Source organism: Ovis aries, chromosome 4 (genome assembly GCF_016772045.2).
Source record: "Ovis aries strain OAR_USU_Benz2616 breed Rambouillet chromosome 4, ARS-UI_Ramb_v3.0, whole genome shotgun sequence".
In the NCBI taxonomy this organism is placed as follows: Eukaryota; Metazoa; Chordata; class Mammalia; order Artiodactyla; family Bovidae; genus Ovis; species Ovis aries.
This window is the reverse complement of record NC_056057.1, coordinates 71,343,080-71,365,292: the sequence shown is the minus strand read 5'-3', so window position 1 is coordinate 71,365,292 and position 22,213 is coordinate 71,343,080. Positions and strand designations below refer to the sequence as shown.

The window sequence follows — 22,213 nt, the reverse complement described above, 5'->3', positions numbered from 1 at the left end:
ACTGCGCTGCTGAGCACAGAGCCACCAGGCCAACAGGCCAGGCAGCAGGGGCTTGGGGACACAGAAGCCTCTGGACACTGTGATGGGCGGACACTGGATTCTACTCACCTGGCAGTTTCCAGGCAGTCCCCCATCCCTTCACCCAGCTATTGCAAGAGAAAGGAAAGCTGCTTAATGACCCCAGGAAGGGTTTCTCTCTTCTCGTGTGCTAGTCACTCAGTCATGTCCGACACTCTGCAACCCCATGAGCTGTAGCCCACCAGACTCCTCTGTCCATGGGTTTTCCAGGCAAAAATAAGTGGGTTGCCATTTCCTTCTCCATTTCTCATATAGAAAATAAAGAGGAAAACAAGCTGAGTCATCATGAAAAATTATAACCTGATACTAGAGAGACGAGAGATACATGGGGACCACTGGAGAGAAGGCCAGGAGGAGAGCCCCAGGCAACCTAGGGACATGTGAGCGTGGCCGTGACCCCTTTTTCAGGAAAAAGGAGCGAACTGTGGTATGGGCCCACTGGAGTGGAGGGGGCACTGAAGCCTTCCCTGTTCCAACACCAGGGAAGTCTACTGAGTCTAGGATCCAGCTCTCCCTTCACCAACTTACCCATGTGCAGAGTCTCTTCCCTCCCTCCTTTGCTCACCTGCCCTGGAGTGACCCTGCCCTGCCTCCGTACCCAGCACCCCAGCAGCTCTCAGACCAGCAGCCTGAAATCACTGATCTGTCCTCTAGGCCCACAGTATAAATCATAACAGGTAACTCTCAGCACCTTCCTATGGCCAGGCACAGTGCTTTGCCTGTCTTAACTCCTTTAATCCTCATAAAAGACCCTATGAGATAGGTGTTGCTTTTATCCCCTCCATGGGGAGATCAAGGCACAGAGAGGTGGAGCAACTTGCCCAAGGTCACACAGCTATTGAGCAGCAGAGATAGGATTTGAGCCATGAAAATCTAGCACTGACATCTGTGCTCTCAACCACTCCATTATCCTGCCTCTCTATGCCACCTGTCTGAGGATGCTTGATGCTAGGTCACATGAGTTAGTTTTAGGCCCTACTGGTTTAGTGAAACAGGATTTTGACTGCACAACTTCCTGGGGCTTTAGCACATGAGCAGACAGTGCAGTCTGCAGCAAGGGCATCTATCATATCAGCCACTTACACTTTTTGGTCACCAGCCCTTTTCTCCCCCTTTTCTTCCCCTTGGAGGAAAGCATGAGCTTCGTTGCCCAGAACAGTGCAGCTTTAATGTTAACTGAGGGTTCCATGTAAAGTGGTTAGGCTACCTTGACCTCTATGAGAATTGTGCTGTTGGATCCCTACTGGAATAGGCAGTGGTTATCAGAGGTGGCTGAAATCAATACATGAAAGGCCCACAGGGAACGTTATCTTATATGGATCAAGCTGAAGCCAATTGAACCCACTGATGAGTCCTAGCACCACAAAAGAGGCATTTCTAGGGACTAAAAACAGGCATGCCAGCAAAACGGTACACAAATGTTCACAGCATCATTATTCACAGAAGTCAGAAGGTGGAAACAACCTAAACGTCCATCAGTGGAGAAAGGCATAAATAAAATATCCACAGTGGAGTAGTAGTCAGCCATGAAAAGAATGCAGTACTGCTACAGCTATAACTTGCATGAACCTTGGAAACATTATACTAGCTGAAAGAAGCAAGTCGCAGAAGGCCATGTGTCCTATGATTCCATTCATATGAAAAATCGAGAGAGACCAAACACAGATTCATGGCTGCCAGGGGCTGGCGGGTGGGAGATGGGACATGACTACTTAATGGGTACAGGATTTCTTTTGAGATGACCTAAGAGTTCTGAAATTAGATAGTGGTGATGGTTGTACAATATTGTGAATGTACTAAATACTACTGAATTGTATTCTTTACTGTGGCTAAAATGCTAATTTGATATTATGTGTATTACAAATGAAACAGAAGAGAGGCAAGGCATATCTCCTGATGGGGTGTAACAGGAAGTTCAAACACTTCTCACGAGGTCTAGGCAAAAAAAACCAACTTGGTTACGCCTCTAGAAGTAACTACCGGTTTAAAGGAGAAACAAGGGGAAAGAGGAACATATTCACAACTCTATGGGGAGGTAATCAGCAAAATCCCAAATGAGGGACATCTAAGGAACAGAAGACCAAGTTTCTTCACAAATAAATGACAAGAAAAAAAGAAAAACAACAGTGGGTGACTAGTCAGATCTTCAAAGATTTACAAGACCTAATCTGGTCCCATCACTTCATGGAAATAGATGGAGAAACAGTAGAAACAGTATCAGACTTTATTTTGGGGGCTCCAAAATCACTGCAGATGGTGACTGCAGCCATGAAATTAAAAGACGCTTACTCCTTGGAAGAAAAGTTATGACCAACCTAGATAGTATATTCAAAAGCAGAGACATTACTTTGCCGACTAAGGTCCATCTAGTCAAGGCTATGGTTTTTCCTGTGGTCATGTATGGATGTGAGAGTTGGACTGTGAAGAAGGCTGAGTGTCGAAGAATTGATGCTTTTGAACTGTGGTGTTGGAGAAGACTCTTGAGAGTCCCTTGGACTGCAAGGAGATCCTTCTGAAGGAGATCAGCCCTAGGATTTCTTTGGAAGGAATGATGCTGAAGCTCCAGTACTTTGGCCACCTCATGAGAAGAGTTGACTCATTGGAAAAGACTCTGATGCTGGGAGGGATTGGGGCAGGAGGAGAAGGGGACAACAGAGATGAGATGGTTGGATGGCATCACGGACTCGATGGACGTGAGTCTGAGTGAACTCCGGGAGTTGGTGATGGACAGGGAGGCCTGGTGTGCTGTGATTCATGGGGTCACAAAGTCGGACACGACTGAGTGACTGAACTGAACTGAACTGCACACCCGCATGCAAAGTGCATGTTTGGATCGCAGTTTAAACAGATCCGCTATTTTACCTCTCACTCTGTCCCGTTCTATTCTATTCTAACGGACGTTCTATTCTATTCTAAGGGGACGGAACCCTTGCCCCCTGCGTTGGTGACGCTGAGTCTTAACCACTGGACCACCTGGGAGGTCCCCAAATCAACTTTTTAAAAAGCATTAAGGAGACAACCAGGAAAATTTGATGACTGACTCGATTTTTTTATGCTCTCAGGAATTATCATTTAATTTGTAGGTGTGATCATGGTAATGTGGTAAAGCAAAAAAGAAAGATTTTATTTTCAGAGATATATACTGAGGCATTCACAGATGAAAAGATGTGTCTGAGATCTGTAAAGTAATTCAGTGTGAGGAGGGGAAAGAATATCGACAAAAATACAGAAGAAACAAGATTAGCCATGAATTGATAATTGCTTGAAGCTGGGTGGTTCTAGCTTAATTTTGTTTTAAGATGGAAAATACCCATAAGAAGTTTTTTAGAAAACAAATTGTCGAACAGCAAATGCAAAGAACCCAGTCTTGGATATGGGATAATTTTCTAATCACCAATCCTCTTTGTAGATGGAGGATGTTAAAATTGGACCTACAAAAAAAATAAAATAAAATAAAATAAAATTGGACCTACAGTTGTACAATCAGGGTTTTTTTCAATATTAATGAAGTTTTTTTCTCCCAGTTTTATTGAAATATAATTGACATTCAGCACTTACACAGGTAAGTTTACATTACATAGCATAATGATTTGACTTACATATGATTATCACTTCATGTATTTAAGTATTTAACAAACATCCATTATCTCATATGGGTACAGAACTGAAGAAATAGAAAAAAATTTTTCTTCTTGTGATTTTCTTCTTAGGATTTCTTCTCTTAACAACTTTCATACGACGAGTGTGTATACTCACTCTGTTGTGTCTGACTCTACAACCCTATGGAATGTAGCCCACCAGTTCCTCTGTCCATGGGATTTTTCGAGCAAGAGTACTGCAGTGGGTTGCCATTTCCTCCTCCAGGAGATCTTCCTGAACCAGGGATCAAACCCAAATCTCCTGTGTCTTCTGCACTGGCCGGTGGATTCTTTACCACCGAGCTACCTGGGAAGCCCAACGGTGTTAACTGTATTTATCATGTGGTACATTACATCCCTAGTGCTTAAGTTGTCTTATAACTGGAAGTTTGTGTCTTTTGATGCCCCTCCCCCAAACCCTCTCTTCCCCTCACCCCTTGCCACTGGCAACCACAAATCTGATCTATAAGATCAGGATTTCTATCCTTTCTGCCATATTTTAGAATAAAAATGATCATTCTCATAAAGCAGAATGGAGGTTACCTTTAGAGTCAAGGAAAGTAAAAACCCAGAATTTTGAGTCCTTACTGTGCGTAGTGCTTTAAGTGTCCCGTGTGCATGCTAAGTCACTTCAGTCGTGTCCGACTCTGCAACCGCATGGACTGTAGCCCGCCAGGCTCCTCTGTCCATGGGATTCTCCGGGCCAGAATACTGGAGTGGGTTGTCGTACCCTCCTCCAGGGGATCTTCCTGACCCAGGGATTGAACCCACATCTCTAATGTCTCCCGCATTGGCAGGCGAGTTCTTTACCACTAACACCACCTGGCAAGCCTTAAGTGTCTTACATGTATTAATCTCTTGTTACAAGTTTCTATTGGCTTTCCATCCCACTCAGAGCAAAATACAAAACTGGATGGTGTGATGCCCAGCATGAGTTGGTACCTGACACTGCTCTCTCTCCTTCATACCGCACAGCCTCCCCTTATTCTTTTAACATAGCTGGTGCTCTCCTGCCTCAGAGCCTGTGAACTTGCTATTCTGCCTTCCTGAAGTTCTCCTTCCCCAACTGAACTCCCTCACCTGCAGGTCAGACTTTCCGTATCTCCCTCCTTATGTAATGTGCACCTGAACACCCAATTTGCTCCCTGCAGCCTTTCCCCCTGTTTTATTTATCTTTAGCATATATCAATCCCTGACAAACTATTTGTTTATTGTCTGTCTGCTCCCAATGGATGAAAAGTGAAAGTGCTGGTCATTCAGTTGTGTCTGACTCTTTGAGATCCCATGGACTGTAGCCCGCCAGGTTCCTCTGCCCATGGAATTCTCCAGGCAAGAATACTGGAGTGGGTAGCCATTCCCTTCTCCAGGGGATCTTTCCAACCCAAGGATCGAACCCAGGTCTCCTGCATTGCAGGCAGATTCTTTACCATCTGAGCTACCAGGTACAAACCCCAATAAACCTGAGGTTTTATTCACAGAAACATGTTCTCAGAACAAAGCCTGATGCAGAGTAATATTCATTAAGTATTTATCGAATGAATGCATACACTTAATCCATGTCAAATCCATTAGATAAACATACCCATGTATCTTTAGGGGCTGAAATATATGTTTCTATAGTGGCCAAGACCCTCCTGGATTAGCTGGATCTAGTGAACCTGGGCCAAGATGCCCAAGATGCAGAGCAATGTGGGAAGATCTGCCCTCCTGGTCCATTCCAGCCTGCAGTAGGGACAGCCAGTGGTCGGTGGCCTACAGCCCTCTTGAGGCCAGGATAGCTACTCTATTCCTGAGAAGAACAAGAATAGCTGAAGGTCCTGCTGAGGGCTGGCAGCATCTGCTGGAAATAAACTTGGAAGAAATGTCAGAGCTGAATGGCGTATTTGGGGATCACAAGAATGTTGTGGACTCAGGCTCTACAGATGGTTCAAGATTCCCAAATAAATGTATTCTCTGGAGAGCTGGACAACACGCAGATGGAATGACATTCTGAGAGGCAAACATCCCACTGAGCACTACTCTGGAGGAGGAGGACCAGGCCCTGAAAGCCATCTAATGTATTTTGAAGGATTTCACTCAGACCCAAGATGATGTCTTGAATTACTCTTCAGGTTCCTGCTCATGGGAATCTGGGTTTTCTCCAAGGGAAGCAGGGAGCCAGGTTCCCTATGGAACCTAAGTCAGGCAACCAACGGTACTTCAGAAGCAGGGCTCTGTGTCTTATGCCTCCCCTCTAAAACTGCAACAGAACTGAGCTTCCATATGTCATAGAAGAAAGTAGGAGGCTTATTTGCTTAAGAAACAGCATGGTTGAAATAATCGGACTCTAAGAAGGAAACTGTGTCTCATCTTACCAGATGCTCATGTCCTGAAAAACTATACAAGAAAATGACATGTTCACGATCTGAATGTTTCAATCAGCTAGGTAATCCTGCTGATTCAAAGATTCCTATGGGAAATATTTTGGTAAACAATCCTTAGAGTTTCAAACATGAACCACATTTCTATACTTTCCAGTTTACCCATAGCAAAGCCTCTATTTACATCAGCCAGTTTCAGCTCTGAAAGCCACCTTGTGGAATTTCAGTGTCTCTTGGCTGTGAAATGGTTTTCTGGCAGGCTTTCAAAGACAAGGACAGATGGCATTCCATGGGGGTACTCCCAGCTCTTTGTTTTAGCAAATATTGACACTTCTGTAGGAAACAGATCCAGATACTGTTTCTTCCTAACTCATCTTGGCAGTCCTGAAGGTTTGGAGAGATAGGGCAGCAGAACTGGGAAAGTGCACTTGCCACTGAATTAAGACAGACATACATCAGGGAGAGTCATGTTCACAGTTAACTGATGCTTGTAAAAGGCACCAAGTAGTAAACACGCTGATCACAAAGCACTTTCAAACAAATGAGACAGAGAGGGAAAGAAGAGACAACTGAAGGAAAATGCTCTCCAAAAAAATTCCAATTACTGTATGAAACTCTTTTTCTTTTTCAAGATTCTTTCTAATCTAGATGTCAGTAACAGCAAGGCTATGATAGTTTTACTCAGAAAATCAGGGGATATTTGCTGTAATTCAAAATTAGGATACACTGGTAAAAAGCACTGAAAGTCCATCATACACTGTCCTTTCTAGAGGGCAATTGGCAGAATATGTCTAATTCCTCCAAACGTTTATATTCTTTCACTCAAAAATTTGGGAGAATTTATGCTATGCAAATAATCTGATGCATGCCCAAAATTATATATAAAAGAAGTCTATCATGAAGTAGTTTATAATAGTGAGAATATAACAACAACCTAAGCAACCTATTTATCAGTCGAAACTATTTAAATTAAGGTGCATCTGTATTCTGAGATATTTTGTTCCCTGTAAAGATGACAGTATAGTACTATATTTGTTTATATGGAAGATAAATAAGTGGTGCAAGCATTATAAGTGGTTTTTATAAAGCAGTTACCAAAAAATTATTTTTATAAATTGTTATATAACTTACATATGGTAAGTTATATAAATTATAAAAATTATTTTACAAAAACAATATAAATACAGGTGTGGGTATTACATTAAAAAGTAATTTTATCTTAAAATTCTAAGTGATTTTAAGTTCCTATTGCCTTTCTGTATTATCTATTGGTGTTGTTTAACAAGGAACATAGATCACTTTTATCAGCAGGAGAAAAACTAAAAAGTATTTCAAATTGTAGAAAGGAAGTCATTGATGAGTTTTATCCACTTCTCTTACAAAGCCCAACCCTGTTTGGCTGGGACCTCCCAGCAGGTAAGAGGTGGAGGACAGGGCAAGAGCCAGTGCAGATGGAGCCTTGAAGGAAGACACGAGGCACAGGGTTCAGGCGGCTTCCCAGACAAGCCCCCAACCTGTGCGTCCTTACCTGAGCAGGCCTCCAGAGCGCTGACCTCATCGTTGTGACTCCTGTTCCACAACACTCCTCCTTTACCTTGGCTCTGAGTTTGCCAGTGACTCGGCAGTACCCAGAGTATCACAGCCTTTACTCAGGAAAAAATATCGTTCTTACATAATAACAAGAACAAAACAAAAGCAGAAGGAAAATTGAAAAATATCTGCATTACTTTCCTAGAAATGCCCTAACAAGTTACCACACAAAAACTTGGTGGCTTAAAACAGCAGAAGGTGTTTCTCTCACAGTTCCAGGTACCAGAAAGTCTGACATCAAAGGGCAGGCAGGGCCGTGCTCTCTGCAGGCTCAAGGGGAGAACCCTTCTGAGCTTCCTCCAGCTTCCAGTGGCTCGTCACTCCAATCTCTGCCTCCAAATTCACATTGCCTTCTTCTCTGTAGGGCTGTGTGTGTCCGTGTGTCTTCTGGATTCAGCCCCACCCCTAATCCAGTGTGCTTTACCTCAGTCTTGACCTGCAAAGATCCTATTTCCAAAAAGGTCACATTTTGAGGTCTAGTATGGTGACATCAATTAGGAGGGTCTATTGGCAACCCACTCCAGTACTCTTGCCCAGAGAATCCCATGGACAGAAGAGCCTGGCAGACTACAATCCAAAGGGTCACAAAGAGTTGGATGCAACTGAAGCAGCTTAGCACGCATGCACATTCAACCCACTACAATATCATAAACAAGATTTGGTCAGCAAGCAGAAACTATGACTAGTATTTATCTTTTAAAAAGGTGAGTGAAGGGACTTAGCTGGTGGTCCAGTGGTTAAGAATCTGCCTTGCAAAACCAATACAATATTGTAAAGTAAAAAAAAATCTGCCGTGCAATGCAGGGAACTTGAGTTCTATCCTAATCAGGGAACTAAGATCCCACATGCCATAGAGGTACCGAGCCTGTGTGCCACAAGGAAAGATCCCAAGTGACACAGAAAGGATTCTGTATGTCCCAACTAAGACCTGATGCAGTCAAATAAATATTAAAATTATTTTATTTAAAAAATGTGGGTGAAGGCAGTCAAAGTTTGGCAGGGGCTCAGAAGCAGATCTAGATGGACCAGGAAGGCCTGCCTTCTGTTCTTGTAGTTTGGCAATCAGAAAGCTGCTGCTGAGTTAAGATCAGATAGAGATTCCAGAATTTGGGAGGATAAAGCTACTAATTAGAAAAAACCAGCAAGGACAAAGAAACAGGAAGGACTTGGTTAATGATGTGAATTAGTAAAGGGAATAGTATAGCTGCGATCAAAAATACAAATATGCTTCAGAGATGATTAAGCAAATGAGACAATTCAGGTGCTAAACTAAACCTGTTAGATAATTTAAAAAACCATCAACCTCATTAAATAATGATTTAATGGTTGTTGGCCTCAAAACGAGCTTCTTATTAACAAAGGAGCAGTAAATCGGTCCTTGGCAAACTGCACTTACATGAATTCTTGGTGGTGGTTGCTTGGGTTTCCTACTTTGTGGATGACCAGTGACTTTCCCTATAATCCACCTTATCTGCTGCTTCCCTCATCAAATAGTGTAAAGTTGGAGAGTGAAGACCAATGTGAGTGTTAGACTTACAAAATGTCATCAGGCAGGGGCATGTGCAAAAAAAAAGGAGGACGCATCACAAAGATGGAAAGCTGTCAGAGAGGATGCTGTTCAGATTCTTATTCCAGTTGGAGAGTATTAAGAATTATTTTCTAAAGCTGTGTGGTTGTGTCATTGGACTGAAAGCCTCATAGTTAAGTAAGAACATGAATTTGGTTGTAATCTAACATAACTCATCATTGGTCACCAAGACTTTGAGACACTCAAGATGAGAAGGGAGCTTCGAAACCTGTCCAGTTCAATTTCTGACTGTGCAGGCAAGAGGCACAGTGTCCAGAAGATATAGGTGCCCTTTCCAAGATGATTTGCTTGGGGCAAGTTAGGATTAAACTGAAGAATCCCAAACTCTCCCCACATACGTACCATAGGCTATGATCAATCTGATCAGGCAGTTCTTTTTTTCTTATTAGTTTTATTGATGTAAAGTCAATTTCAATGTTTTGTTAATTTATGCTATACAACAAAGTGATTCAGTTATATATGTACATTCTTTTTTATATTGTTTTCCATTATGGTTTATCCCAGGATATTGAATATATTCCTATGCTGCACAGTAGGAGCTTATTGTTTATCCATTCTATATATAATAGTTTGCATCTGCTAACTCCAAACTCCCAATCCAATGCTAAGTTCCCATAGTTTACATCTACTAATCCCAAACTCCCAATGCCAAGTTCCCCTTGGCAACTACAAGCCTGTTCTCCATGTCTGTGAGTCTGTTTCATAGTCTCCTTCTGTGTCCCATTTTCGATTCCACATATAAGTGATATCATATAATATCTGACTTTCTCAGTCTGACTTACTTCACTCAGTGTGATCATGTCTAGGTCCAACCATATTGTTTCAGGCAGCATTTCCTAAATACTCAGACTGTCAGTGTGAAGTGCTGCTCTACTTTGAACAAACCATTTTGGTTTTACATTTGTATGTTAATTCGCTATGAGTGGCTAAAATAATATTTTTAGTCAAAAAGAACTAGATGCCCAGTAGTACTGAATAAATGGTTTCTGAATGAGTAGAATACAAAAATCAGACCAAGGGGCAGCAGCTCACCAGATGTGCCAAAGACAGATATCCACCCTCTCCACCCTGGTCTTGGGAAGACCATTAGCCCCATCTTCCAGCCTCCTTTGCACTGAGGTGAGGCCATGTGGCTGAGTTCTGGATAATGACATGTGAGCGGAAGTCATGGGGGCCACTTCCAGGCTTGGCCCATAAAGTCCTCCCAACCGGGCTTGATCTTCACTCTATCTGCCAGCTGAATGGAGAGAAGGCTGAGGACCTAAAGGAGGATAGAGCCAATGAGAAGAGGGCCTGCGTCCTCAAATGACCTCAAAGAGCACAGACTTCCCCTATTGTAAACCCCTTTCTGAACTGTGAAATAAAGCAAACTTTCACTGGGTTAGGTCACTGAGTCTGGGGGTTGTTCATGATAGTGGTTAGCCACCCTGACTAGGTTTGTGTGACTGGTTAGGCAGAACAGGCCCATAATAGTTTAGGGATCCACCATTCATAGACAGGACCAAGGTTGGCTACAGGACCAAGGCTGGCTATTTCCCTTTGCTGTCACGTGTCTCTATTGCAAACTGTTGTAGATTTCTCATTCCCTGCTGGCTGGCCTCACTCCAGTGTTTTGTAGACCTCTTTTCCTAATTCCCTTTGTGTCCCTGCAATCCCTTTACACACACACACACACACACACAGACACACACACACACACACACACACAGCAACTGCAAACTCTGGAACCTTAACCTGACTTTTAAGAATTCCAATTCACATACAGAGACAAGGTGTGGGGGTGGGGGAGCAGCAAAGCTACTTAGCTTGTTGAGTTTCCGGCATAAGCCTGGCCTTACACAAGCGTACTTCTCACAGGAGGAGACTTAGGTGCCCAGATCAGTGGCAGCATTTTGCCCCGTTCACATCCTGCTTCCCTAATAGGACTGTAAGCTCTTGTCCTCCCCTACTTTGTATCCCAGTGACTGTCACCAATGGGTGCCTACTGTGTTGCTGATAGTAATTGCGGCTGACATGGACGAATAGGAGTCAAAACAGTGTAGGGATCACCAAAGAGCCACACCACACAGGCTGCTGTGAAAACAGGGCTGGTTATTTTTGTGTAAAAGATCAAAAAGGACAGAGCAATGTACTGAGAGACAAAACAGGACTTCATTTCCCTTGAAACTTTGCAGAGAAGATAAGACGTGAGCAGATATTACACCTTCAGAAGCCGTGGGAAGAACGTGGTGATTGAGAAAGGGCATCCTCTCCTGCAGGAAGAGGAGGATGAGTCAGGAGTAAACAAGGAACAGCACAGAGGCAGTGTGGACTGTGGTGGAAAGTGGAGAGCTTGAATTCTCACTCTAGCATTGACCGAGGGCATGTCCATGGTCACGACCCTGAAACTCAGGTTCCTTGTCTAGACCATACAAAATGGAGGTAGTGCCTACTTCATAGAGTTGCTGTGAGGAGTAAATGAGCTCCTGCCTGGAAAGATCCCAGAAGAGTGGGGTTCAGTCCATCGCAGCTCCTCTAATGAAAGCCGTGTGTGCCCATGGCTCACAGATGGTGATCATCACCATCCCAATGTCCAAAGCAACTTTCAGAAGATTATAGACTAACAAGAGAGCAAGAATAAAGTTCCTCTTCATGAATTATCATTGATTCATCAAGACTGGTAGATATTAGACTGCAAATCAGGTCATTCATGAACGTATTTTGCAGAAGCCTTTGGCAAAATGTCTCAGCCATTGCAGACTCATTTAAATTCCTGTGACTATGCCTGTTACGAAACTAGCTATACTTAATAGCTATCTTAAGAGCTTAATAGAATAGCTATCTAATTCCTCCTAGATAATATGATTTATATCTTAATTTATATCTTAGATTTTAAATATGCTATTAATCCTGGAAATTGTTTTTCTTAACCCTGGAGTTTTTACCACGAATTTATATTTCTTGTGGCTCATATGAGCAGAAATTTTCTAAAAGAAGGATACAAGGTTTTGACCAGTTCTCTTTCCTACTAATTTTAGATAAAGAAATTGCCATGAGAAAAAATACTTGTGTTCACCTCACACCAGAAATCTTTCAGTGATCTCTTTCATGTCAAGTTGTAATCTTATATTTATAGGGTAAGCCAGATTATTGCATGAAGGGCTCAGAATGTACTATTGTAATGTTATTAATTCACAGTCATTAATTATTCATGGAATATTTCACTAACCATACTACACAGTTGCAGTTGCATTTTTAGATTTTCCTTCCACTTGTCTGATGTTCTCTTCTGACACAGACTGTGTTAGTTAACGAGACTATGTAACAAATTACCCCACAATTGAGTGGCTTGAAACAATATTTATTATCTTAGAGTCATTTCAGAGTCAGAATCTATGTGCAGCTTACATCTTTAGACTTGGGGATCTTTCACAACGCTGTGATCAAGGAGTTGGCTAGGGCTATCATCATCTCAAACCTCAAGCATGGAAAGACCTGCTTTAAGCTTGTTCAAGTGGCTGTGGCAGGCCTCGGGTCTTCACTGGCTGTTGGCTGAAGATACCAGTGCCTTTCCATGTTAGCTTCTTTTTAAAAATTTCTTAATAGGAGGATACTTGTTTTACAATGTTGAGTTGGTTTCCACCTCACAACGACACAAATCAGCAATTATTATATATATAACCCCTCTGTCTTGAGCCTCCTAACCCCTTCCATCATACCCCTCTAGGTCGTTAGAGAACATCAGGCTGGGCTCCCTTTGTTACACAGCAGCTTCCCACTAGCAATCAATTCTGCACAGCCACATGAGGCTTCTATATAGAGGCTACTCTAGAGAGAGCTAAGAGTACAGAAGGTAGTGCTGTGTTGATGGCAGATAGCTTGATGGTTTCCTTGGGAAAATCCCACATGCCACAGGGCAACTAGTTCATACTGAACCTGTGCTCGAGCCCCAGGAACTGCAACTATGGCAACTATTAAGCCCTGGGGCCCCTGCTCTGCAACAAGAGAAGGCACCGCAATGAACCCTTTAAAAAGCCACTGAGAAAGGGCTTTTAAAGCCACTCTGTGAAGCAAGAAGCTATGTCTGCAACCCAGATGAGGCCTTACTAGCACCTTGACCTTGTACTTTCGAGCTTCCAGAACTGTAAGCAATAAACTTCTGCTGCTTATAAGTTCTCTGTTTTAGCAGCCAGGATGTAAGCTTCAGTCTAACTTGGAAATGACATTGCATCACTTTGGCCATACTCTATTTGTCAGAAGCAAGTAACCAGGATCAGCCCACAGCTGAGGACAGGAAGTCATTTCAGAACATGTCTGCCTCACAAGAATGCATTTAAAGCAGTGCTTATCCAACTAATCCTGGTGATAGATCAGCTTTCTTTCCCCTGTTATAGGTCAGTACTTTTGTACAGTAAAAAAATTCATTTCTAGAAAAATTAAACAACTACAGTATAGAAAAGCGAACCTATTGATCATGGCTTGGTTGTTACAACAATGTCAAAAGACTGTAAACATTTCTAAACATTCAATTCTATTACTTACCTCATCTGGACCAGAAACAAATAGTTTATGGACTAATCTCAGTTATAGACCATCCTTTGAGCGGCACTGGTTTAAGGATCTGAATAAACACAGATGGCTTTTCAAGTCAGCGATTCATACTTTTCACTTGGCTATTCCTGGGAAGAGGGATTCTAGAAAAAAAATTTTAAAAAACCCTAAAAAACAAACAAACCCATTCTCCACTCTCTCTGACTTCCTAAAAATGGGATCTTTTGTTATGTTGAAGGTCAAAGGCATGTAGGATTGATTATGAGTCCCCTGTTTAATATTTGGCTTCAAGGTCCTTTCTGTGCCTGCATTCTCACCAGTCTGTAAGCCACAGATTTGAACTGCACGGTCTGACTCAACATTAAAAAAACTAAGATCATGGCATCTGGTCCCATCACTTTATAGCAAATAGAAGGGGAAAAAGTGGAAGCAGTGACAGATTTTATTTTCTTTGGCTCCAAAATCACTGCAGACAGTGACTGCAGCCATGAAATTAAAAGACCCTTGATCCTTGGAAGGAAAGCTATGACAAACCTAGACAGTGTATTAAGAAGTAGAGATATCACTTTGCCAACAAAGGTCCATATAGTCAAAGCTATGGTTTTTTCAATAATCATGTAAGGATGTGAGAACTGGACCATAAAGAAGGCTGAGTGCTGAAGAATTAATGCTTTTGAATTGTGGTGCTAGAGAAGACTCTTGAGTGTCCCTTGGACCATGAGATCAAACCAGTCAATCCTAAAGGAAATTAACCCTGAATATTCACTGGAAGGACTGATGCTGAAGCTGAAAGTCCAATATTTTGGCTACCTGATTTGAAGAGTCAACTCACTGGAAAAGACCCAAATGCTGGGAAAGATGAAGGCAAAAGGGGCAGCAGAGGATGAGATGGTTAATAGCATCACCAACTCAATGGACACGAATCTGAGCAAACTCTGGAAGAGAGTAAAGAACAGAGGAGCCTGATGTGCTGAGGTCCGTGGGGTCTCAAAGATTCAGATACAACTTAGTGACTGAACAAGTCTGACAGATACTATGATTATCAGCTCACATTTTAAAGGTGAGGAGTCAGCCCCTTCCCCAACTATATCAGGAAGTTTGAAAGTCCTTCCTGTTGTTCATCTATTGGGATCCTTCAAAACACATCTCAAGTGCAAAAGATTCAATTCAACTGAAAAAAAATATGTTTTGAGTACTGACTGAGTGCAAGTTTCTGGGACATACTACCTTGAAGAAGGTACTACCTCTGTTCTCACCTGGTTTAAGGTACTTACTTTGTGGTCACTTACATCTCTAAAATATTTAGGCATTTGAGAACATTCTTTCACTCCCCAATGAGACCATTAACTTACAGAGCAAAAGTACTTCATTTCCTATCCTTCACAACATCAGGCAGTTCAGTGGGTCCTCAGAAAACACTGAGCTAGATGTCTGAATTCAGCAGTGTTAAGCCCAGAACCTGAATCCCTGTCCAGGGACTAAGTGTCCCAAATCTCACTAACCTGGCAGAGCATCTCTCTTCCAGCCTTTTCACACCTGATAACCCACTCTCCAGGGCTTAAAGTAGAAGCCAACTTTTCAGAAGTCTGCTTCTGCTCCCCTAGTTCTCATAGAGCAAACTGGCATCTGATGTGGAGTTCTCATTACATTAGCCCCAAGACAGAGGAGAAAACCAGGTGGAGGAAAGAACCTTTAAAAGCAAGTCTTGCTCAATTTCTTACACAACTGCCAACCCTCAGCTGGGTATGCCCACTCTATCCCTCCCTCCCCCCCTCCCCAGGAAGGGAGTGAGTTAGCAAAACTTACAATGGTAAGGCCCAGTGCTGAGCACAAAGGTAAGCCAAACAGGTTTGTTTGTTTTTTTTTTTGCCCTCAAGAATGTATAATGGACAAATCAGGTCAATTTCAACTACAGTGCAAAGTGAAATGTGCCAAGTGTTGCAATGTTGGCATACGGAGAAATCATTGTGGGAGAACAGATGGGGGAAGGGAATTCCAAATACTGAAAATTCAAAGGATTTGAATCTTTGGGTTAAGCCTCGGAAAATGGGTAATACAAATGATGGGTAACACTCAGAGGCCACTTCCTATCTACCCAGTGCTGTGGTTGGTGGTATACACACCTCATTTAGGGGTCACAACACGTATCCCGAAGCGTGCTCTCATTAGTCCCACTTCACAGTGAGGAAACAGGTACTGAGAGTGACCAATGTGTGCAAGGTCCAAGCTAGTAAGCAGTAGAGGGGGATTTGGACTCATACAGAGTAAGGATGGAGCACTAGCGCTGTTAACTCTCACTTAAGGAGCAAAGGAGATGGTGAGGGAAGGCCTAGCCTCTGGCAGGGCAAGCCGGGGGAAGCGGGAGGGAACAGATAACAGTTCTGTTTGATCTTTATGGCAACTTTGGAATCTATATGTCAAACTCTCGGCTTTACAATACATTGCCTGATCTCCCCACAGCCTATTGAACAGTACTTTTATCCCCATTTTACATATAAGAAAACTGAGGCACAGAGAAGTAACCTTTCAAGGTCACACGACTGGTAGTGGTGCTGGGATCTGAACCTACTGGGCCAGCTCAGTGTTTTCACGTGGGTGGAAGCCCTCTGCATGCCGCCCAGTGCCCCAACTTCCCGCTCCCCCCCACCTCAGTCTATACATCCTGTCCCTTCCTACCCACCTTTACCCTGGACCCCTACTCCCACCTCGCGGTTTCAGCCATAGCCGCTCAGCCGACCACCACAGGGTTGAAGGCCACTTCGCGCCCAGAACTACTTCTGCTCCCAGGAAGCTTTGCGTTCCCCAGGCATAAAGAGCCTTTGAGCGCGGGGGCCCCGCCCCGCGCGGGCCCCTCCCACGGGCGCCGGCCCTGGGCGGCCATGGGCGTGTCCCCGGCGGCGGCGCCCGCGGCCCGGGGCGGAGCTTGGCTACAGCTCGGAGCTTCGAGGCAGCCCGAGAGGGCGATCTCCGGCCGCAGGTGGCTCCTCCTCCGCCACTCCACAGCCGCAGGTACCCGGCCGGCTGCGGTGGAACCTCCTTTGTACCCTGCTCCGGGGGCCCGCGACGGCCGCTGCGCGTCCAGGTCCATTGTTTCGCCGCTCTGTCTCTTCCGGACAGGTGCCGGCGGCGCGCGGGGCCCGCACGTGCCAGAGCCGCGCGGCCTGAGCGCAGGGATCCGCGGGCGCCCGCCTGGGCGTCCTCGGGCGCGCGGCGGGGGATGAAGTACTTGAAGCCGTGGTGGTCGGACGGCGGCAGCCTTCTTCACCTCACCATCCTGCTGAGCTTGGCGGAGCTCCGCCTGGACCTGGACCTAGACCTCTACCTGCTGTTCCCGCCGCGCACTCTGCTTGGAGATGAGCTGCTGCTCCGGAACGGCCAGACGAGCCACATCTCTGCGCTCAGTCCTTTCCCGGCCTCGGGAGGGTGGGGGCGCGCCGAACTGCTGCACCCCAAGTGCTGGGAGCGGGACCCCGCGGCGCCGCCAGAGGGCCGGCTGCTCCGGGAGGTGCGCGCGCTGGGGGTCCCCTTTATCCCCAGCATCCGAGTGGACGCGTGGCTGGTGCACAGTGTGGCTGCAGGCGACGCCGACGGGGCGCACGCGCTGCTCGGCACCGCAGCCGCCTCGTCTGCCGGGGGAGTGGGTGCAGGCGTGGACGGCGTTAGCCAGGCTGCGCCGGCTGGCGGCGGGGGTCCGCGAGCGGTTCAGAGTAGCCTGTTGGTCGCCGAGGAGGAGGAGAAGGCACCCGCGGAACCGACGGCTCAAGTGTCGGACGCCGGCGGACACGCGAGCGAGGTAACAGGAGAGCGGGACGCGAGCGGGTGCTGGGGGACCTGGCCGGGAGCCCTGGTTGTGGCGGGCGGGGGTAGGGGGGGCGGCACGCCTGCGCACCTCCACCCGTCGCCCCCGGGCGGGTGGGGTTTGCAGGTTTGCGGAAAACTGTGAGCCTCTCCTTTTTGTGAATTCGACCGAAGAAGGCTTAGTGCTGTCGCTATGGCTCTTAGGAACCAAGTAGGAAGTCATCAGTTAGGTTATAAAGAACACCTGTCCTATGTTTGACGGCCATCAAGGGCAGTAGTTCGGGGGTGGAGAGGGCGGACAGTATGCTGGAAATTTTCTGGCCCATTGTGTTCGTTTAGTACCTCGTGTAAAATGACGTATCTTTTTCCGGAACCGAAGGCGGCCTTGGACCGTGTATCCGGGAGGATACACGTTTCTCTTAACCGCGCTCCCGGCCCAATGTGCTCACCTCCTTCGGATTTGTACCCATTGCAGTTCGTTTTTTAATGCTTCTCTGGATTGAGGGGCTGTGGTCAGTGTCCACTCCGAGGCCCGCAGACAGACCGGTCTGCTCGTACTTAACGATTCTTCACACCTCCCCCCAGAACTTGTGTAACCCCTTAGCATAAAGAACACGGGTAGCCTGACAGTCACCTAGTGACTAACAAGTTTCCTTTGGTTCGTAGGTTCAAACCTTTCAGTTTAACTTCCTTTTAAAACAAAGTTCACCAGAATCTGTTGACTGAAGTGTCTGGTGCTCCCAACGGCGAGTTGGTGTCTGCAGACACAGCATAGCAATTACCAAAAAATCGGCTTATCCAAAGTTCCCTCCAAAGGGACCTCTGTAATTGGCCTAAACCTCAGTGTTAGCAATTGGTATTGATCAGCAAGAGTTCCTTGGACGTTGTTTTTGTGGAGTGCAATCTTATGCAAAACGGAGCCAGACTGGTTTGTTTGCTGCTCTTCAGAATTGCCCTGTTTGTGTAGGCAGTTGCCAGACGAGCTTCTCCGCCCTCTCCTAGAGGGGTCATTGTGCCCAAGTGCCGGGTGATTCAGTGTTAAATGTATCCGATCCCTGCCTCTTCCTGGGACCGGAACTAATGGGATGGGGGTGGGGGAGCCTCGGTGGGCTCCGAATAAACGGAGGGTAGGAGTGGGTAGGTCCTTTCCCCTCGGTCCTCCAGTCTCCACCCTGGGGGTGGTCTCACCTGAATCCCTCCCCGTGCAGGGGGTGGAGCGTTCTGTGCCGCTCCCTTTCCGGATTCCGTGCCACCCAGGGATGAAACCCAGTGTTGGATGCTGTCCCAGATGGCACCCTGCCCCCATCACCGCTCAGTGCCAGCCGGCCTGCGAAGTGTGTGAGGACCTGGAGGCATAGGAGGCTGCTCTTCAAGGACTTCGCTCCCCTGCCCAGGCTCTCCTGGTTGATAGCTCTTTAGACCAGCAAGGCTGCCATGGGGGAAAGCTCTGGGGACCTAGGCAGAGCCAGACCTTGGATGCCCTGAGCCCAGATTTCCTAAGGAAGAGGGTGAGGTTCACCCTGGTGTCACCTCCCCCAGCTGACATGTGTGGACCTGCGGGCCTGTGGTGGCTGCTGGGATGACCTGGTTTTGTTCATTCTGGTGATAATTAGCTGTGGAGCACCTTACAGTTTTCACAGTCAGTTCACCTGCATTGGTAACACCTTTTACATGCCCCTTGTGAGGTCCACGGGCCAGGCATCCTTATATGCAATTCATACTTGGAAAATAGAGATCCAGTGAGGTTGAGGGGCTTGGCTAAACCAGCACAATTAGTACCAGAAGTGGATCTAGGCCCCAAGCCCCCCTGACTCCCAGGCTGGCACATTAAGCATCTCCACTGCACTTTTCTGTGCAAGCGTGCAGCTGGAATGGGCATTACCCCCATTCCTGACCCCAGCACCACTGCTCTCCACTGCTGGATTGACTTTAAAAAGCAAATTGTACCATCAGTAATGCTGAAGTTAACAGTTGGAAAACGTGACTCTGGAGAAAATGGGCTGAAAAAAACAAACAGCCCTGGTTTTTGCAATCAGCAAACGTGGGTTTGGGGGCATCACATAATGTGCCCTCATATGGACCACCGTAACCCCTCAGGCCTCAGTGTCTCATCTGTTGAGTGGGGGAGTAATGCTTCTCTCGGGTGCCGTGCCCAGTAAGTGGGAAAAGCATGTGTGAAGTGCCAGCCTAGTGCCTGGGATGTGATTGTTTTCTTCTTTTGCCTCCATCCTCAACACACCCTCCTTAACCGGTCCCCACTCAAACATTTTGTCTTGTTTGTCTCTGTGTCTAGCTTGATTGGTTGTCTGTTAAGGAGGTGGGGTGGGTTTGAGCCAGACTGCCTGGTTTGAGATCCCAGTTACACCATGCATTGCTCTGTGACCTTGGGCCATTTCTGAATCTATCTGTGCTTTATTCTCACCTGCACGATAGGAATAATATAGGTGCCTACTGCAGAGGGTTGTTGTGAGAATTAAACATTCAGACCATGGAATAGGCTTAGAACTGTGCCTGTCCCATCTTAAATGCTCAAGGTTAACATCAAAGAGAGGGAGTGCTGTGATATAAGAACATCTTAAGTTTGTTATAGATAATTATGGTGGCTTACATTTGAGTTGTAGGATATGCTGGTTTTATAGTATAACTTTCCATAGTTTTTGTACATGTGCAAAAATATTTTGGAGTAGGGGATTTTCCAACTATCAAAAGAAGTACAGCTTTGGTTTCATTTCTTAGTGAGGCTAATCATTAGTTGCAAACAGTATGTGGAATTCCCAGGGCAGATAAGCTTCCTTTCCTGACCACAACCATTCACTCACAACTTATGAGGCACATGTTCTTCAAAGTCATGCACTGGTTAAACAAAGAAATCAACGGTAGTTGCAGAATTGAATGTGTGAGCATATTTGAAGATGGGGTGACTACTTACAGCCAGCAGCCGTATTTCAGAGAGCTGTTGCCACTTTAAAACTGAGAGGGCTTGTGGTCATCTTGATGCGGTTTCATGCCGTGGGACAGATGGGGACCTTCTGCTGGGTTGAGGGGTCCAGCAGGACCTCTGACCTTTGGAGTTGGTTTCTTCAGGTCACAGGAAGAATCTGATACAGTCAATATTTGCTTCTAAGAGTACATAAATGGAAGAGAAAGCAGGTCCTTGATTGTTAAAATGAAAGTTGGTTTCTGTTTCAAAATCAAAGATAGTCCCTGATGCCTGGGCAGTTAGAGATAGATGAAATTTCAAACACTTGCCTGTTTTCAACTTACAACCATGATACAGAAATAGTCTTTTGTGGAATGATATGCATTGCAGTACAGCGTTTCACAGTAGACTTTTTACTTACTAAAATATGCAGTGAAGATGCACCTGTGATCTTCTGGGAAGGAATAGCATGGGTCACTGTATTAGTGTTGTTGCTGTTTAGTTCCTCAGTCGTGTCCGACTCTTTGCTGCCCTATGGACTGAAGCCTGCCAGGCCCCTATGTCCATGGGATTTCCTAGAATACTGGAGTGGGTTGCCATTTCCTTCTTCAGGGGATCTTCCTGACCCAGGGATTGAGCCCACGTCTCCTGCATTGGCAGAGGGATTCTTTGCCCCTGAGCCACCTGGGAAGCCTATTAGTATCCTAGGGCTGCTGTGACAAAGTAACATGAACCAGGAGACTTAACAGAAATTTACTGTCTCACAGTACTGGAGGGAAAAAGGTGGAGAGAGGGTCTCAGCAGTTCTGAGGTTCCAGGCTGTGACGGTGAGGCTGAAGGTTGTGAGGGAGAGGTTCCAGGCCTCGCTCCTGGTTTCTGGTCATTTGCTGAGTCTTCGGCAGCCCTTGCTTTTTACTGCATCAGCCCAGTCTCTGCCTTCTTCACATGGCGTTGTCCCTGTACGCATGCCTGTAGCCAGATTTCCCTCTTTATAGGAAAGTATAAAGTACTGTATTCCCTCTGTATACCAGTCATATAGGATTAGGGGCCCACCTTCTCATCCTAACCAATTGCATCAGCAATGGCTCAGTTTCCAAATAAGGTCACATTCTGGGGTACTGAGGGTTATGACTTCGAGCACATCAGTTTTGACGGACTCAGTTCAATCCGTTATGCGGTCACCATCTCCCATTTCTGGGAACTCTTGGGGGTGTTCCACTTGGTTACCAACGAGGTACCAGTTGTTGAAAGTCCACGGTGTCTAGAAGCAGCTGGACTACGTGTGGGACCATTTGCAACAAGACTTGGTGTAAGTTCTTGAGCAAAGCTGGTTTTTGGCTGGCTTGTTGTGCCACAACCCCAAGGAACCCCAGACTTCTTCCAGTCAGCCTTTGACCTAAAGTGGTAGGTTACAGAGACATCATCTCTACAGTGTGTGAGTCTCCCCTTCGCTCACCCTGCTTCTCAGCTCCACCCGGAATTGGAGCGCAGGGCCCAGGCCTGCCCTGTGGGCGACTCAGGCAGGCTGCTCTCGTGGTCAGTGTGCTGACCCTGGAGCCTCACTGCTGACTGGTTATATGATCCGGAACACACTTGTTAACCTCCCTGTTCCTTGGTTCCCTTATCTGTGAAATGGGTTGGTAAGAGTCCCTTCAGGAAGATTAAAGAGATCACATGCGTTCTTTGGGGTTGGCACTTGGTAAGCCCTCCA

General features: G+C 45.8%; 1 protein-coding gene across 1 annotated transcript in view; it reads left to right on the top strand.

The window, feature by feature from the left end:
• Positions 1-16,663: 16,663 nt before the first annotated feature.
• LOC101115536 (NFE2 like bZIP transcription factor 3) overlaps positions 16,664-22,213 on the top strand; it is a 35,115-nt gene continuing 29,565 nt past the window's right edge. The window contains exon 1 of the mRNA XM_027968664.3: positions 16,664-17,577. Coding sequence (XP_027824465.1) covers positions 17,002-17,577 — 576 coding nt within the window. The 5' untranslated portion in view covers positions 16,664-17,001. The remainder of the gene's footprint in view (positions 17,578-22,213) is intronic.